The following is a 20,093-nucleotide window of genomic DNA, read 5'->3' on the forward strand; positions in this document are numbered from 1 at the left end:
TCCCCAGTTGGGTGGCAGGACATTCAAATTTCGAAACAGGTATTCGGAGCCTTCAGATGCCATTTTCTCTTAAACTAATACTTTTCTTGGCACGAAACAAGCATTGCGAGGTTTCTGGAATGGTATTCAAACAGTTCACGTCAACTTAGTATTTCCCTTTAGTGTACCTTTAATTTGGATATATAGCTGGTTTGCCTATGTCTCCAAGTTGGTTCGCTTGAACTTTGGTGCCATTACGCCGGACAGTGGATTTTTCGACCCATGAGCCATCTAAGGCTTTCGCCTTAATAGAGAGATGTAAAGAAGACTGACATAGTGTTAATCACCGGGCGGTGGGTGTAGGTGGGGGAGTAGTCGTGGCTGGTGGAGAACCCCTCTGGAAATAAATCCCCGCCTGTGCCTCTGTTTTCTACGTTACTGCTGCAGGATTATGCACTTGTACAGTAAACTGTTTGTTTTCTATATTCACGCTGTGGGATTGGTCGCACTGGACAGTAACCTTTCCATTGCACTGAAGTACAGTATATAGCCAACGGATTTTGCTGACTCCAAAAATTCAGGCTTGATGGATATTCTGTAGTTCATAAATGCAACTTCAGGGTTCCCATAGAGCTAATACATTTTCATGACTGATGTATTGGACGAATTTAGGCCCCAAATTTTTATTTTCCAGACTAAATCGCTCATTCTGAGCCACGCTACCCAATGTTGAAGGCCGTCATACCGGATTTTTAGCTGGCTTGGCTAGGATGGCTTCCAGTGGCCCGCTATATTGCCTCCAAGATTCGGAGGCTCACGCGATATATAGTTTCTCTATGGCTCACTCTATCAATAGAAAGCACGCGCCATCTTCTGTTCTCAGAGGCCATGCCCGCTCTTTCTTAGCTAACAAAGTGCTCCGGAGGATGGCACTTTTTCTTTCTTTCTTTCTCTGGTCAGCACTATCATCGTAATCAGTTAATGCACGATGAGCTTTCTCTCTCTGTCTTTTTAAGGTTATGTTGCTATTTTGTGCATCGTGTGTCGACAGAACGCCTATAATGTCCACAGAGCAGGTATGTCTCGGAGACATTGTCGCATTTTTATGCATATTTGTGCAGCTTCACATTTGTGTGATCACTGCCACCTCTAGTGCTTTCACAAGAGCCAAGTGATGCAATGTAACGTGGCTCATTTCTTTGATCTTCATGGCGATCTCCGCCAACAGAGGTCACAAACGCGGTGACGCTCTTGTCTTCTGTATGCGGAGACAACGTCACTCTTGTGCAAATCTAAGCCAATCTGATTGCCTCCAAGCTTACTATTAGAAATCTTTTATAGCCGCTCTAAGTCTAATAAATTTTATTGTTTTGGGATGAACAAGTTTTTCTGACTATTCAATTTTTCTGATTCTTTTTCGGTCCCCATGAGATCTCGAAAATCTGACGGCAGCATGGGCACCATATGAATAGTTTCTAAGTCTCTCTACACGTTGTGCATGGTTATGTTTCTTCTAGATATTGTTGCCTATTGGGCTTTGTTGGTGAAAGTTGCATTTCTGGATTTCAGAACCAGCAAGGCATGAACTTTACCACCAAGCGGCACGAGACTCGTCCTGTAGTCACTATGTCACAAGCCACTTCATCTCCAGTCACAACCGCTGCAGCTGTGACATCTTCAACTGCCATGCCTTTGGTTGGCACCCCCGCTGCTACCACAACTTCGGTTTACATGCCTCTGCCGGGCATGCATACTGGGCCTGCACTTTCAACATCTGTGCCCCCTCCTGGCATGTTCCCGGCTGGCATGCCTGCTGTTAACATAGCTTCAGCCAGCACATTGCCATGTCATACACCTCCTACCAGCAAAGCTCAAGTTTCCGTGCCACATCGCGGAATGCCACTGGCTGGTACACCTTCCGATGGCATGGCTCCACCATCTGCGGGCATGTCTCCACCTCCCGCTGACATGGCTCCCCAACCTTCTGCTGGCATGGCTCCACCACCCGCGGGCATGTCTCCACCTCCCGCTGACATGGCTTCCCCACTTTCTGCGGACATGGCTACCCCTCCCACCAGCAAGGCTACCCCACCTACTGGCATGACTCCACCTCCTGCTGGCATGGTTCCCCTACCCACTGGCATGGCTCCACCTTCTGATGTGGCTCCACGTCCCACTGGTATGGGTCCCGCACCTTCTGGCACAGCTCCATCTCCTGCTGGCACGGCTCCCCCACCTGCTGGCCTGGCTCAATATTCCACCGGCACTGCTCCCGCCCCCACTGTGAAAGCTCTACGCCCCACTAGTGCAGCGCCAGCTCCCGCTGGTATGGTTCCACCTCGCAAGCCTGTTGCCACTGTGCCTCCTGCCACAATAACACCCAATGCCATGACACCTGCAGCCACTTCGATGGCCCCCACAGCAATGGCTCCTGCTGCCATGGCTCCTGCAGCTGCACTTCCTGGTGGCATGGAATCACATGGCATGCATCCAGCTACATTGCCTCCAGACAATCTGAGACAAGCTGGGACGGCTCCACCAGCTCTGCCACCAGCTCTGCCACCAGTTACTGTACCTCCAGCTGTCCTTCCTGAAGGCGACACTTTTTGCGTATGCATCTCAGTGGTGTTCAACCCATCGGACTTCTATGGCCAGATAGTGGAAAAAGCAAACACTACAGCCAAGGTCAGAAGCTTACTGGCTTTATGTTCTCACTTTCTTTTACTGCATAACACTATGCATGACATTATGGACATGTGATGCTGTAGCAATAAAAGGGCATGTTCAGCTTTATTATAAAGATATTTTTCTGGTTCCAAATTTGTAGTGTAGGGCTTCGCTAGTCTTGGTTGCACTTCTTAAGGCCAAGGTATTCAATATTGACAGCAAAACAATGCCATTGACTGTGGACCTACTGCACATTATGGCTTAGTTGGGATGCGGTGGTGCCACCGAATAAGGATGCCTGACGTCTGTTATGTAGGCTTCCTCCAGGCCATTACTAGTGCATCTGCTAAGCAAGAACTTGATTTGCAAATAAATTTTATAATTATACAGTGCAGCTGATTATGATGTGCACACTTGATTAACAACCTCCTAGTCACTTTAGTGTGCATAAGAAATTCGGATTGGTAGAAAACATGTATGTTGAAGCGAACTAAAAAGAGCCCAAAAGCTTCTTCTGAAAGATGAGAAATGGGTGGTGTCTTTCAAAAAATGGAATAGTGATGGACTTTTTTTAAATAGGCATAATACGAACATAGAAATTAGGAGTTAAATAAATTCTTCCACCCCTTTCAACTCATCTCTTCTCAGCGGTGAGGTGCCATTCACAATGCCCAGCCTATCACACTCCACCGTTTCTTTTTTATTTTTGCGGCAAGCTGATGGCAACTTTTTGAGGTATGCCTCTGACAGAGTTCCCCAAGGGCAACAAGGGACTAGTGACAAGAAACTTGACATAGGCTAACAACTATCCTTTTCTCGTTTCTCAAGTATCTTTGGCAGATCTAGAAGGGTATGTATGTGCGTGAGCTTCTGCTTGCAAGTAATTTGTGGTCAAAAATGATTGCTCGATTACTAATGCTTATGGGCTGCCACCACCTGACTTGAGCTGGCAACCAGCCAGCAGTTTAAAAAATGGTGAGGAGGAGCCCTCTGTTCCCAAAGAAAGGAAGGTGTTGTTACCTGCCACTTGTTTGCAGCTTCATCCTTTCCCCATGGACTGTGTCGCTCTCCAAGCTGAAGAGGTGGTTTAAGGCACCTAAGTATGAAGCCAAGTTCAAAAAAATATCATTTTTAGCAGAAAAGGAAGAATACAGATTATAGTCTACCTTATAGAACACATAATTCTACTTCACAAGGGTTTTGGGGTGTGAAAAATAATTTTTTTATTTATAGAATTGTTAACAAATTCATCTCTCATGCCAGCACTTGTAACTTTAATGGTCACAGGTGAGGCTTTGATCTGTGTACTAAACCAAAATGGAAGAGGCCAGAAGGTTCTTGAGAGCTTAATGATGAAATAATTTTAGGAAATGCGCTCTTACTGTAGGATTGCTTTGCTATAATGGGGAACTACATGTGAAGTAGTTGTACAAGTTTATTTGTAGTGGTCCATGGCACACCCAAATATGTGTGAAATAAGTGTGGAACGTTTCCCTAAAAATCCTAATTGGAAAATGAGTTATGCTTGTTGGTGTACAAAATTTTAGGTTTACTGTTTGATTTCTGAACCAAACTAGGTTACTGCTGAATTGACGGCCGCTGAGTGCCATAGGAACAAAGTAGTCACTAATAGGTTCGTAATTATATGGAATTGAAATTTATACTGTCCATGGAAGAAGAGTACACATTGGCACATTTCGACAAAAGACGCACAGCGGATTTCAGCAACAAACGCAGCCGGGAACCATCAGCCTAGGCAGTGGAGAAACATGACACAGCACAACCACCGACCGCAGCAACTCGCCCTTCAGATGCCATAAAGGTCTTACACGACGGCAGGTGCATCTCAGAAAGGTAATTGGCATTCAGTTACAAACTGGACCCATAACTCGGTTGCGTGAGATCAAGTGCCCTTAGCAGAGAAGGTCCAAGTACAAAAACTGGGAAAAGGCCAATGTGAGTTGCTTGAAAACAGGAGAAATAGTAAAGAAAATCAATTTGTTTATCAAAGGAATGATGCATTTGATGGCATATATTTGTTGCAGGGGGGATATTTAGGCACCATTCATTCAGTACATCTGATGGATGAGAAATTTACATTCCTCGCCCTTGGCTGAAGTTTCTATGCCCCCTCCTCTGGCCCCCTCCCCTTAAAGGTGTTTTTTTCGGACGATTTCTGTCAGACCACTTCCACATGCTGCTGTTGCTAGCACCTACACTAACTGTTATTGTTGTAATGATGCATGCCCCTTTATTAAGCGATATATATATATATATATATATATATATATATATATATATATATATATATATATATATTAAACTTTTTTCACAATTCTCGATGGTAGCCCATGCACAATAACATTCCTGGAGTTTTGGCTCTGGAAATATACTTAGTTACAAGTGAGTATCTTTCCTGTCTATGTCTCCTTCTTCCAATAAATTTTTTGCGCTCCCCTTTGCAAAAATTGTAGCAGACCAACTAGCCGAACAGCTTACTATTTCTAGAAATAACTTTGTCAAGAATGTAAGACAAGGTATGAGCAACATTAGTGATAAAATGATGTGACAATATAACCTGCATGTACCGCATGTCATATAGTAAGACGTGGCATACATGTGTACCTAAATATATGTGGAAATTTTTGCTTACACGCAACTCCACCGACACGGAATTTTCTACAACACGGAGCCGTTAATGGTTAAAACTGTTTCTGCAATAAAAATGATTCGGTAAGTTCGAGTGTTGATGCATAAGTTAGGGGAGCATGTATGCTGGCATCTGCGGCCTGAAGCAAACCAATTCAAGGCAAATGCAAGTGTGTGTCGTTAGCAGTGATACGGCTCAAAAGATGCCAATTTCTTAGCAACGAAACGGTGGTGCCATTGATTAACATGCAGTGTGTTTCATCGTGTTTTGCCATGGCAGTGATAGATGGCACCAGATCGCATCACTGTTTTGTTGCAGTGACATCGCAAGCTGCCTGTGTGGGATCATAAGCTAAGCCTTCATTCCTTGATATTGAAAAAAGTCTCAAGAACACCGCTGAGATAGTGCCCGAAGTTTGCTACCAAGTCGAGATAAAACACAGTGAATGTCTACAGCACCATTCACTTCCCGCACTTTTGTGACGAGGGCAAACAGCTTAGAAACGTCTGCGTGCTCGACCTAAATTGGGCCGACTTGAGAAGGTCAGGTTCCGCATATCAGGCGATGACGTAAATTCCTTGTCTTCTGTGCAAAGTAAGTCTGTGAGAGATCTCAAGAAAAAGCTGTTTTGCAGTAAAATGATTTGAAACTCCTGCAGTGCAAACAAAAACATTCATCAAAGCTAAAATCCATACATAGCTCATCTTCTCATGACTCATGGCTTTGTCTATGTGGCACCTTGTCTTTCTTCTGCTAGCTTTAGTTGCAGCATCTGTGCTTTCACAGGAGGCCTTCACAATGAGCGATCTGTAATTTGTGAGACAAGTTTTGACTGCATAAGGGCTAGGTTCTATCCTAACTTGTTTCAGCACAGCAAGTGTGCCTCGTAGAGACACCGCGCCATATTGAGCAAACTTGAGTCGGAAGGCTCATGTAGGTTTCTTTGGTTGCTGTTTGCCAAATCGTACCATTAAAGCATTTATTTAGGGGAAGGCAACATTTGGCAGAATCCCAAGATCTGTTATTGTTTCCACCCATTGCAGACAGGGTTCTCCACATGGTAGGCACATTAGTAATGGTTGCATCATCATTATTAAGTACAATGTGGTAAATAGGATTGCATATTTGCACCACTTGCGCTTTATTTGAGCTTTTGGCTAATGGTCAGTGTGCAGCTTGTGACCATGGCACTGGACTGATTGATGTGTGCATCAAGGGTTTGTGATACCATGTGACCACTGCCTCAGATTTTCTTGATACGTAGAGGAGTTCTTGTCAACACAACCTACGTCGGAAAGCCGTGCTGCATTCGGCATGCATTTTGAATTCATCATATTAAAAGATGGCGCATGATTCGTGGTTTGTTGTGCATCCAAGCACTTGAGGCCTCCTAGCATGGTTGCAGATTTGGCAGCCATCTAAGAATCATTCACCATACAGGTCACTTCACTGTAAAAATTGCATGCCAGACTGCTCCTAAAGTCTATGCATGTTCAGTAAAAAAACACTTATGTAGCATAAATTCAAGAGATACTTGGTGTAAGATAAGCCACTCATTTTCTTGTGCACATTTTGTCCGACAAAATGTGCGTCTGCGGGCAACTGCGTAGAATCAAGGTACATGGCATGCTATTGCTGTCAAAGTGCAGTTGATCAAAGTGTTTGGGTATTAAGCCCACCCGAATTCCTTTGTGGGTGTAAAAGTCATGAATGCCAAATTCCTTCATTGGAAAATTCATTGTAGAAGCATCGTAACACATACGAAAGACAGAAATTCAACCAGGGTATATTAAATGCTTCATTATGCAAGTTATTTCTTTCTGCACGGATTTGTTGTAGAAGTGTTCAACTAATACTGCTTGCTGTCACCACATATATTCCCATTATAGTCTGTGATACTATTGCGTAATATCACATCATGTGGCATTCTCTGTGCCACCACTTGAGCTCCTTCAAGTTAGTATGCAATGCTGCAGTTTTTAAAAGATACCTATTTCATGAGATCAACTTAAATGTGGATGACTACAATACAAAGGATAACTTCAAATATTGAGGGAGGCACTATGCCATCTTGAGTAAAGCTACATGCTAAAATTCAGATCATGACTAAATTCAAGAAAATATGGCAGTCTGCACAAAAGTCAATAGATATGCGTATTCAAGTGAAGTTTGTATACAAGAGCATAGATTGTTCAGTGCGATTGGAAATAAGTTGTTTTAAAATTTGCGGTTAATGTTATTACGATATCATCGAGCGATGCTCAAGAGACGAGCCGCCGCGAGAACGACGAAGTTGGTCGGTGCCCTTGGCGCAAGCGAGTGTCAGCCTGGCTGCATGGCTCCAGTGTAAATAGCCTGTAAATAGCTTCTTTCGTCTGTGTCTTTCCACACGTAACAGTATTAACCTGGGAATAGTGCATAACCTTACGTGTGAACTACAACCACAGTAACATGCTTGCTAAGGGGAATATAGTAAGGGTCATAGTATTTATTCATTGTGTTCAGTACATGCCATTCACGTTTGACTTTATTCAGCCCTTACACGATTTTAATCATGGCTTGCAGTTGCAAAAATGTTTCTACCCTGCCTAGCCTAATTCTCTGAATATTTGCACAATTGTTATTTATTTTAAACATATGCACCATGCTATATTTGAAATGCAAAGTAATCTTGTTTTCCTCCTGCTTCATTATAACTTATTGTGCTATTGCGAAGTTTGTTTGTTATAGTGAAATAGTTTGCTCCAATAAAACTTTATCAGCGTATACTTGTCACTGGTAAGCTAGTCTTGGTGGGATCTATTCACACTTTGTTTGAGCCAAGTATGCATAAAAAAATCAGGTAGCCTCTCTGGGGATAAAAAACTTTTATTTTCGCCCTTGAAATGCAGGTGCTAGAAGAGCTTCAGCAAGAGCTGAACAAATGCGGTGCCCAGAGTGAGGCACCAACGGAAGAAATGGTGAACAAGGGCTCCTTCTGGATATGCCGCTTTCAGGGTGACAAAAACTGGTATCGAGCTCGGGTGCTCGATGTTCTTCCAGGACTCACTTGCGTGAGTATGGCTAATGTGCATGGCTTGATGTACAATAAAACCTCGTTAAACCGTACCCACTTAAACTGTAGTTTCGTTTTAAAAGTAGTAAAGTCAAATCCCTGACTAAGCTGCCATTGAACATAATGCGTTTTGTATCCGCACAAACCATACCAGATTATTGGGTATGTATCGGTTAACACATAGTGTTTGCACTTTTCGTAGTGCAATCATGGCAGTAGGTCGGCCAGGCAGAAGAACAAGCCTCAGATCAGAACCGCCTCCAAGCACAAATGCAGAGGGCGCTTGGAAGGGTGAAGCCACTTAACGTCAACATCATTTCAGTGTGGAGCCAGAGAGTGTTGTGGCTGGCTAGTGATGGCCTGTGCTGTGGCTAGAGAGTACTAGACAATGGTCGAGTGGGCCAAACGGCGCTCTCCCGCTGAGGCGCAACGTGTGGAGAAATTGTGCGAGGGCGCTGCGAGTGAACTGGAATGTAGCGAAGACGTGGTTTGCGGCAGAGTCAATGTAATTTCGCTGCGGGCACTAAGACCGATTGTGTGCATATACTCTTGTAAAGGTGCTTTGATTTCATCTGCAAATTTATATAGCCATCTTTTTGGTACGTATACATATTTGAGGCATGGGTTATACAACATAACATCTTCAATTTTGTTGTCATCGACAAATGCGTCGTCTGCCAGCAAGTGCACATTCGTTCCACGGACGCTAGCAGACGCCTAGTTTTTCTTGCAGAAAGTTTGTGCAGTAAAATTTTTTATGGTTTTACTTGCTTTGGTGTACCCACAACTCTTGTCAGCTGGTACCAGCTGTAGCTTTAGCCTGGTGAACTGCCATTTTTAAGATTTTCTAAAGGTAAGACGTAATTTTGCCACAGAAGCCACCTATCTGCATTATGAAGCTATGCAAGAAAATTTTATTGCCAATGTGTCATTTTACAAGGGCTTATTGTTGGTAATATTGATCAGGGACAATGATCAGAGAAAAGAATATTATAGTTAAATAAACCAGGTTTACTAACTTCGCGGCTACATAGAGATATATATAACCACAACATATACCATTTTTACTCGATTCTAATGCACCCTTGATTGTAACGCAGACCCGTTTTCCATGTCCAAAAAAAAGACGAGTACAATACTGCGGACCTCGTGCTTTCATATAGAAATATTTTTCTCTCATTTGTAAAAAACAGATTTATTCCCAATACACTAAAGTTGCGATGAATAAAAACACAAAAATGGAAGCGGCGTACCTTGCCGCCAAGATTTTCACTGCTTCGGTACGAGTCGCATGGGGCAACAGATATCACTCGTCGTCGTTATCCGACAACTCCTTATCGCTATCATCAGACCAAAGCATTTCATCCTTGGTGCCGTCCAGGGCATACGAAATCCCACACTTATTAAAAGAAAAGGCCTTGTTAGCCATGGCAGACAGGATTGTGCACCATGCATCTTTCACCCATCCAGAAAAGTCCTGCAGCGAGGCGCGCTTCATTTTATTGGCGGGCATGAATTCGTGGCAGCCACTGACAAGCTATTCGGTGTAGAGCGCCTGAATTCTATCTGTCGCTAGCTTGTTCAAACAAACATCGAGCAGCTAGAGCTGCAATGTCATGCCGCCGGGTATCACGACAAGGTCGGTGTTGCATGCAGCCAGCTTGTCCTTGATGCGCTGGTCAAGGTGGCACCTGAAGGCGTCGAGCACAAGCATTCCACACAGACCCAAACTGCCACCGGGTGTCTTCCGCCAAACGTTATCAATCCAGTCAGCGACCAAGTCCATGGTCATCCAACCTTTTTCATTTGTGCACACAATCACGCCACTCGGAAACAAGATTCCTTTCAGGAGCGTCTTCCGTCTGAAGATAAAATACGGGGGCAGCTTGTGCCCATCTGCAGTGCAACAAAGCCTTGCGATTACTAGTTTTTTCAGGGTCAAAAGACAAAATGTGCGCTTGCTTCGCCCCCTTCTTTTCAACGGTTGCGGCACGCATGTCAAAGTAAAGCGGCGTCTGATTGGCATTTCCAATCTGTCTGAAGTGGTAGCCGTTTCAATGGCGCAACTTCAAAACGCACCATTGAAAACTGTACAATTTCTCTTCATATCCTTCGGGCAATTTTTGTCAAAAGAAAAGCCTTTTCTTTTCATAAAATTTGATAGTCAGCAACTGCTCACTTTAAAGTCACTCCGCATTAGCCCTGTCTGTAGGGATAACTGCATCGCCTGTACTTTAAGCAGATCAGTCGTCACAGGCCGCTGTGCCACTCACTAATCTTGCACTTATTCCACGAGCACCTCTTCTATTTCAGCGAAGCAGCCCTGCATCAGTCCACTGAAACCCTTCCTTTCTGCTTTGCTGGCGAAAATATTCTTCTTCTGTTTGCGCTAGTCCCGCACACAAGTTTCGGAAACTCCGAACGCCCGTGATGCGGCCCAATTTCTGCCCGTCTCCGCGCGCATGATAACTTTCCTTTGAAATGCGGCATCATGGTGGACTCTGCGTGTCTTCGCAGTCGGCGCTTCCATGCTGATTGAATAAACGCAGAAGACGGGAAGGCAGGCGGTAGACTAGGTTACACCAGTGCCTGGTTACACGTACAACATGGAGGCATGCTAGAAACGCGTACGAGGCGGCCATTTTTCGAATGCCAATGGTGATATGGTAACGCAGATTTAGGGTCGTACTCGATTCTAACATGCATGCAATTCTTTGGACCCGTTTTATCGGAACAAAGGTGTGCGTGAGATTCAAGTAAATGTGGTATGTAAGAGAAAAGGATATCAAATATTTTAAGTGCACTGATCAAAAAATTGAAAACTCCTGACTTGAATAAGTTTGTCTTAGAAATTGCGTGAATCTTTTATAACCTGCACCAGCCCCTGGTGAACCAGTTGACTTTCCATGAAAAGTTATCGCGGCAATTGTTGAACGTTAATATGAACAACACCGTTAATGAAAAGATATTTCTTATGTACTCAGACTGAATTGGGGATACCGGGAATTCTTTACCAATGTAATCTCCATGGCTTGTCTGGCGATCTCCTTCAATGTGCCAGCAGGCAAAATGAAGTAAAACTTATAGTCTAATTCAATGGTGTTCGCTATTCAAATCGTATTCAACTTCAGAATTCACTGTTCAAAATTATCGAATAGCCGTTTTCATTTGAATTTAACGCATAACAGGACTTTTCAGAGGTGAGGGAAGTACCGGAAGTCTCGGAGGTGAGGGGCCGATGCAAGTGAGGACTCTTATTCCAAATGTTTCGGCTGCTGGAGAGTTGTGGCTGTTGGGCAGAGGTGCACCAGTTCCTGAGAGTATTAAAGCGCAGGTGCTAACCGGTTTTACTGAACAAGCTCCTAGCTGTCATTCAATATAAACGCCCCGTTTTGGTGCGGCCTGTAAATCTGCTAACTTGATTCGGGCAAGAAAAACATTTATTTCTTATTTTTTACAGTTTTACCACCTCTGCAACCGATTAGAACTGGATACCCAGTGTGGTACCACACTTCTTCAATGAACACAACACATATACCAATATCTCTACGAATATGTGAGGCATGTCATTTGTTTAATTGCTTCATTATTGTCCTTATGATAGTGCACCGGATAATTGAAAGCAGCTGTTCATATGAAGGAAGGTGCTTAGTTGAGGGGACATAGAGTTGGGAATGGCATATACATTTAGGTATGAAATATGAGATAAGCGTAACATGTTTTTCTCAGAAATCACTCAGGATTGATTTCTTTCGTTTACGCCCCTAGGAAAAAAAGCAAAGGACTGAACTACCTCCTTTCTTTTCTGGCATGTTACATCTGGTGATGTGATTATGAGGCACCCTATTCAGTTCTCACCACCTGGGGTTCTTTAACATGCACCTACACAGAAGTACACTAGTGTTTTTCAATTTCATTCTCATCGAATTCCGCGACCTGGTGTGAACAAGTGAGCTCGAGTTTAGCAGCATAACGCCATATCCACTATGTAGCCACTAATTCTTTTTTTTTTCTTTCCTTTTTTAATCATGGACTGGACGAAAAATTCCACACTACCTACGGGTCAAACATTCGCATATATAATGGCTACCTAAAACTGTTTTCGGCGCCCGAGGTCCGACTGCATTCAAAGAACCCGTACCAATTACACCACATTCCATTACACGAGGAAGATGGAAACATGAATGGAGTGTTGCACTGTTTTTGTTTTTCCGTAAGAATACTTCCCGTAACTCTAAGCGCAGGGTACCGGATGGGGCAGACATGTATAATTTGTTTGAAGCGGCGAACAGGAAATTTACATGTTTTTTCGTGTGCGTTTCTGATGGAAAACTACATGCACAAAAATACACTTGAGAAATGCATGCTGCTTGAAGAACAAAAAGAAAAATATTTGTTTCTCCAAAGGGAGCCATACAATAACATGATGGAATAACATGATGGCCTCAATTTAAAAAATAAAATGGAATAACGAAGACAAAGAAAGGCACCCATTCCTGAGGCATAAGTACATGTCATATGTAATTATGAACACCGTTTGAGCGGTCTGAACGCATATACCAGTGCGCAAAGTTGTATGAATGACCCTTCGAAGAAGTATCGCCAGCAGTTTCCAACGGCGTGACATTGATGTGGCCCAATCCATTGATCGCAGCCCCGCCACACTATTTTTCATTGTTGCTCGCCTCGCTGCAAAGCATGCACCGCCCCAGCCACTCGTCCCACTGAACCGTATTTTAGTACACTCTAGTTGTGGCATCGTGCAAGCTAGGACTCGCGTCATGCCGAAGCTCGAACAAAACCCGGGTGCTCAGCATAACAGAAAAATTGGACCTCATTCGTGCTATCGAACGTGTCATGAAGTCGGCACTGGCACGTGAGAAGGATCTACCATTGACTACGCTGTGTGGCATTAGGAATGCGAAGGAGAAAATGCTCGGCAGTACTGCTGGGATGGCGAAAAGATGTTGGCTACGATGTTCAACTTTTCGAGGTTCGACTTTTGGCCATCATTGCCTCAGTTATTACCGAAGTGTCACTGACGACAGTGATGAGGACAACACGCAAAGTGATAGCATGGGCGAACAGTGGGAGAAGCTGTGCGTTACGCCAGCCTCATACGGGTGTTTGCTGAGAATGGGGCTGGCGGAAAAGCTGGCTTGCGGCTTAAGGGAGTTTGAGGCTGCTGTCGTCACTGCTAGGCTGCCATGGTATCAAACGAAAATAACAGATTATTGTCACGCGAAATGAATAAATACTGCATGTTTTTTGCCCTTTCTTCGCACTATCTCCAAGTTTCATTTTTGGCAGTTAAACGAGTAATCCCATGCTAGTTCGGTTAAGCAATACTACCGTTTAGTACATCTTTTTCCAATCTCCGGCCAGCTACGGTTTAACGAGGTTTCACTGATATAAAATGGACACTAAAGAAAATATAAGTTGAGCACTATTGTCAAGGTATACTTCCACAGTATCGGATAGAGGTCAGACTTGCTCTGAACTAAGGATTTGTAAACTAGTGAAGGTATGAAAAGGGGTTGGTGGTGACACTGTCTGGAAGTTCGTGCACCGTCTCCTTGCGACGTCATCAATTCAAACGTTCAAGTGTTCTCTGTCACTCAGACATGCAGATCCGATTCAATGGTGAAATCTAAATGGCGCGAAGCTTATTTGACATTTAAGGCTTCTGTACCCGTTGTGTCACAGTGGCACAGACCAATTCTGGGTGGTTGGCCAAAAATGGGCACATATCCAGTTACCCAAGTTGTCGTTTTGCCAATGTAGCAGTCAGCGGCAAGTTGTTGTCAACTCGGCAACACAACAGCAAGCAGTAGCCAGCACCCACAAAGTAGGGGAAAGAGCCAAACAGAGCTTTACTGTGAATACGCAAATACGACCCTGCATTACCATCGGTGAAATTGCCCGATTCATTCACCACAGTGGCTGCAGTGGAAGACTGAAAGGACGTGGGCAAGTTTTTCCCCTCACTTCTCGCTGTGCATCATTTTTGCTGCAGCAACAGGCAGAATGGTTGAAAATTAAATGAAAAAAAAGAAATAAGATTGCTTGGGGGTTGCAGGCTGCCGCATATCCTTGACCTCGCCAGGCTCCTTGCATCGGAGCTTGTGTAGGCTAGCAGCTGTGCTCCACTGACTGTCCTGTAAATTCACTTTCACTGACTCTTTTTGGTTAAAACAGACTCTCTGAAGAAAAGAAAAGTAGTGATGCATATCTTTTTCTCCAGTTCAAATTGAAAACACCTGTAGCCTATTTATACGGTACCATTCTGAGGCTGCAGCAATTGCAATAGTGAATTGGGCAACTTGAAGCAGTCTCTAAAACAGTACCAAAATGATATGACCAAGAAGCACGTGGCGTTTTGCTGCCTGGATGAAAATGAAACTACCACAGACCATATCAACTGTCAGGCAGTGCTTATCAATACCATAGATAATTTCTTGTTATCTCGCCTGATACTACAGTATCTTCATACATTCCATACAGTCGATGCTACTCATACAGTATGTGCTGCTGCGTTGGACATGGGGTGATTCGCCCAAGCTTTAGTAGACTAGGTCATTGCACCAACATAATGCACATAAGGCACAAACCTTGTTATTTTGCTTTATTGTGAAAAATGGGTTATAATAGGGGTCTTGAAATGTCAGTATATTTTTGTTCTTTTGGTGAGTGTTTGTTATTGATAACTGACTGTGTTTGCTCCTCACTTGATAAAATTTTGTCATACCTTGATCTAAAAGGCTTATCTTGTTTAGTAGGTTTAGTATATTTAGCTGATAATGTTCCGACAGCATCTGTACCCTGTTGAACTGTTCCACAAAACCAGTCTTTTGGACAAGAACGTGCAATTCCAAGGCAGAGATCCGACTACAGTGTAATTACTGACATATTTATATGCGAAATTGATCGAAACCACTTGTTTAGTCATATATGTACAGTGTAGATCATTATGCTGTGTTTGAATGATTAAAGCCATACATCAATGGGTTTAATTGGAATCGGAAATACTAATACTATATCATTTATCTCTGCTGCTGGTGAGGAGTTACTGCTATGTTGTTTCTGTCAACAAACACCCTCCTTCCCTGAGCCTTTGGAGATGGGTTTGCACAAGGCTCACCTTGTGAGTGATGGTCAGGAAAGGGCACGATGCTCCTCCACTCCGCAACACACAAAGGTGCTATGGCAGGGTTTGTCGACTCTCTGACACAGCACAAAGAGGGCTTCACAGTCGGATCACCAACAAGTACGTGTTTATTCACCCAAGATGCAGCACAGTGCGACTGTCACGGCGCTTACGGGCAAAGGCTCACCGCAAGACCGCTCGAGTATGCGCACCCGCTGCACCTGGGCTAACCGGGTAGAAGTCAACCAAGCGTGAGAACGAGAATTCGCGGAAGCAAAGGTCCCATCTAACCACCTCATTGCAGGCCTGTGAGAATTTGCCGCATCGATGAAGAGCTCAGCGGAAGAGAGCTCAGGTGGAGAGGGTGCCCGGGTGCCGCCACTCCCTGGTTGGCAGGCCAACCAGGGTGCGTGCCGGTGGCACTTGATTGCGTGCTGACTTGAGCTCGGGAGGGAGAAGCACAGCTTCCTTGGGAAATTACCTCGATCGCCACAAGCCTGAGTCCCGTTTGAAACTTATGAAGATAGTTTTTTGCTGTGTTTAAACAGATGCTTCTCAGTTGGTTCCAGCCATGTTCAAGAATGTATTTCTCAATCATCAAGAGGACAAAGGTTAGAGTTGCTTTGAAGTTTAGTGTCACAAGACACATGCTGTCAATGATGTAAAGGAGTACTGACGGAAAACTTTTGTCTCATTCTTATTTCTTTATTGGATAACTGTCGACCCAGTATTAATTACACTATGGAGCCTTAACTCCTTGAAAGTACAACAAATACAGTAGAAACCCTTTAATATGTTTTCCACGAAGCTGCTAGAAAAATACGTATTACCCAGGAAACATATTACGTAAGCATCCTGTTAAAATCATGAGAACGAGCTGTTAAATAAGATATATTAAAGCAAAGACACTATGCATACCAGCTGCCAATTTGTACTTGACGGGGACTGAAAAGGTGTGTCATATTCTCAGATTATCACTTTCGGAGATACATTTACTTTCTCCAGATTTTGCATGACTAGCGTCAGACGCATTGGAAGCTTGCGAATGCATGCAAAGTACCTCAGCAGTGAGTTGCGTGGCAGTTTTGCATGTATCCGTGGGCTTTCATGCTTAGAGAAGCTTTTATGTAGCATATATTGAGCAAGAGAAAGCTGTATTGGGAGTTTCTCATGCTGCTCTACAATTTTCTCATTGACAGTTTTCTTTTAGTTATAATATTTGAGAAGTTGATTAATTAAAACTAATTATGTAATTAGACTGAATGAAAAAAATAATCTGAGTGGTATCTCCAAGTGACGGCAAACATTACCTTGGTTCTGTCCAGCTACGTGGCATTTGTATATTTTTAAGGTTTGGCTCAAGTTACGGGAGACACCCTATATAATTGGGCATATATTGTTTTAGACACAGTTTGAAGTCCCAAGGATTCTTAATTAACAAGTTGACTGTGTTGGGATAATACACGGAAAGCAGAAAATTAGTGGCATAAATTATGTGAGAATTATTAAGTGTACAAGGTGTGCAACTTCAGCCATATTTAATTTCTTGGTAACGTGGGCTGATAGGTCTGCATTAGTCACTTTGTCTGAGTCATTCAAAAGCATTGTGCATCTGGCTTGTGCTCATGCATTTCACTTCATACAGCGGCGTTTCAGGGTCCTCTATTTAGACTATGGCAACCGAAGCACTGTGCTTTGCTCCTCTCTGCGACCACTGCCTCCCGAGCTCACAAGCCTTCCAGCCTGTGCCCATCGCATGTCTCTGGCATTCGTGTGCCCCAAGAAGGGCAGCAAGTGGGATCATTCTGCTACTGGAGTCTTTGTCAAGGAGACTGGCTTCGATGTTTCTCTCATTGCTGAGAAGAAAGGTCACAGGCGCTCTGGGTAGGACACTATCACTCCTTTTTTGATTGCCTACTATTATGAAACTTCCTTGTGCTTAACTAGTGTTACATGGTGTTTCATGCTCATGGTGCTTACAGTTTTTATATGCATCATGATCACAATGCACAGCTTAAAGTTGGTTCGTCATAGAACTGGTTTGACTACAGTGTAAACTCGTTACATTGAAGCAGGCTATAGACCGTGTTGTCTGCACTGTGACTGCACTGTGTTGGTGACCCTCAAAATCTTCTGGTCATAAGTTATTGCCACCAAGGTTTGCTAAGGAAGAAAAAAAGTATTTTTTCCCCTAGCTGACTACATATAGTCACATGTGCAGATGTATTCATATACAGTAGTCCACTTATAACGATACCACATATATTGGTTATAACCATATATATTGGTTATAACGATGAGTTGATTTCAGAGTATCAACTAACGCTTAGGGTTATGAGAAAAAAAAACCATATATAACGATATGTTATTCACTGCATACCGTATTTACTCGCATAATGATCGCACTTTTTTGTCAGAAAAATTGACGCAAATTCAGGGGTGCGATCATTACGCGGGTTAAATTTCCCGCGAGAAAAACAAAAATTTTTCGTCCCGCCTTTGCTGCAGGATGCGGGTGCGGGACACCAAAACAAAAATGGCGGCCGGCGGAGCAAGCCGAACGCGCCGAACGCAATCTTTTTTTTTTCTTCTCGTGAGTACATTACGTGCATTGAAACAATTTCTTCCGTATCAGTGATGAATAATATCGTTAATATCGGCAAGTTTGCGGCAATAACGTAGCCATGTCCGCTTTGAGGGGACAGAAACAGAGATGGGCCGGCGTGCTGCGGAAACTGCGGCATCTGTCTTCACTACTATCCTAACACGGCACGTTTCCGCTAAGGGTAGGCGAATATCTTAGCTGTATTACAAACGTCGGCGTATGAATAGGGTACACTTTTAACGTATCAGTGTAAACGTGGCTACTATCATTGCCGCGCGCGATTTGTTGCGTGCTCACGAGTGCAGATGAAAAGAATCGAAAGGCACCTTTTTTGTTTTTGTTGACCACAACCATTATAAAGCCTACCCATGATAAAGGCAAGTTTGGTTGTACGTCTTTTAGCCATGGAAGTGCGTAAAGTGATGAAAGTAATGAAATGAGGCATCTACTTAAGAATGTTTGGTTCGTGCAGACGAGTCGTTCGCGTAGCATTCGACAGATGGTAAGCGCGATCATTATTAGCTAGACTTGGCACACGACATATCGCTGCGGCAAGTTCAGGGTGCGATCATTACACGGGAAATAAAAAAAATCGAATTTTGACGACAAAATTCAGGGGTGCGATCATTACGCGAGTGCGATCATTATGCTAGTAAATACGGTATCGGATATAACAATCAAAATGCTGTCTTTTGGGCAGTGTTTTCCATGCAGAATAATCGGGAAATTTCCTTTGCTAAGTTTCTTTTAACTGAGATGGGGGTGAATAAATTTGCCTACACGAGTTCGTATCTTCCGTCATTACCGCGCAGCGCGTCCCGCCAGCGTGCCAATTGCGAAAGTCACGGAGAGCATTGCAAGTTGGCACAGTGTGCCACAAGATGGCGCCAGCTGCTTCGCGACCACGTCACCGGCAAGTGGCCAGAGGGATAAAAAAAGAAAGCAAAAAGTGAACCGCTCCTGCGCTCGGAAATGGGCCTTGGAAGCAGCGGTAGGTGCCCCGACAATGCACGAAGCTGTGTCGCTTGAGACGAAGCTGCATATTTTACAAGATTCAAAGTGCCAGCTCGCACAGTCGATGATATCAACAATTCTGAAAATTGTGAGCACCACGATCATGATGGCTAGACTAACCAGTGGCCATGCCGATGAACAGAAACGGCGGGCTTTGTGCGCTTGGGCAAAACCCCCATGTGTGAAACCAACACGTGCCAACAGGGTGGCAGCTGCTGACATGACCAAACTCTGGGAGCATGTCGCTACAGGCGATAGGATAGATGGGGCTTTAATGGAGAAGTTTCTGAGTGCAGATAGCAGGTCTCCTCGATTTGGCTGCACTTTCTGCACTAGTTCAGGGGGTGCAGCACTCTAGCACTCGATTTGCCAGTGCAGCTAGCGCCACCTGCACTTCGGCACTCGATTTGACGTCGTTCTGCACGAGTTCGTGTACACTTTGGCACTAGACTCTCCGCAAGTTCTTTTCTCGTGCACGTAGTGCAAGGCTTTTGATAGCAGACGACACATGCGGCTCCGTGGCCATGCGGGTGTTGGTAGACGGCATCGACGGCGCCTGCTATTAGTAACGCAGCACGGACGCCAGTTTTCTTCAGGATGTGTACGCAGCATCTTGTTAAGGGCGCTTTCCGGGTTCAACTGCTGCTAAGTGCACTGAAGGCCGGGATTTTCCCTCAGGTCACAGTCGTTTGTATTAATTTTCACGAGCTTACCGCTACCTCGACGTTAAGTTTGCGCGAAACCACATCGGTCAGTCGTTTGAAACGTTGTGCCATATATGATTCAGAAAGGTGTGGAAACCACACTTGGTCATGCTTTCTGAATAATGACACACCAACAAAATAACACACCAACAAAAGAAAAGCCACAGCCACCCAGTCGCAGCAGACGAAGGCCTGTACGTTTCTGCACTTTTGTCCTCGATTTGACCGCTGCACCGAAAGCGCTAGCGTCGCGCTACACTCTCACTTCAAGA

At 44.1% G+C, this 20,093-nt stretch overlaps 1 protein-coding gene across 4 annotated transcripts in view; it reads left to right on the plus strand.

Annotated features, from left to right (window-relative positions):
• The window catches only part of LOC126548176 (uncharacterized), a 65,645-nt gene that overhangs the window by 21,790 nt on the left and 23,762 nt on the right, over positions 1 to 20,093 (plus strand). For 2 of the 4 annotated variants that reach the window (XM_055063166.1, XM_055063169.1), the window contains 3 exons: positions 1,549 to 2,664; positions 8,188 to 8,349; positions 17,144 to 17,382. In XM_055063166.1, the coding sequence (XP_054919141.1) occupies positions 1,549 to 2,664; positions 8,188 to 8,349; positions 17,144 to 17,382 (1,517 nt within the window). The remainder of the gene's footprint in view (positions 1 to 1,548; positions 2,665 to 8,187; positions 8,350 to 17,143; positions 17,383 to 20,093) is intronic. The other 2 variants (XM_055063167.1, XM_055063168.1) reach the window with 2 other exon arrangements.

Source organism: Dermacentor andersoni, chromosome 1, assembly GCF_023375885.2.
Source record: "Dermacentor andersoni chromosome 1, qqDerAnde1_hic_scaffold, whole genome shotgun sequence".
Classification (NCBI taxonomy): domain Eukaryota; kingdom Metazoa; phylum Arthropoda; class Arachnida; order Ixodida; family Ixodidae; genus Dermacentor; species Dermacentor andersoni.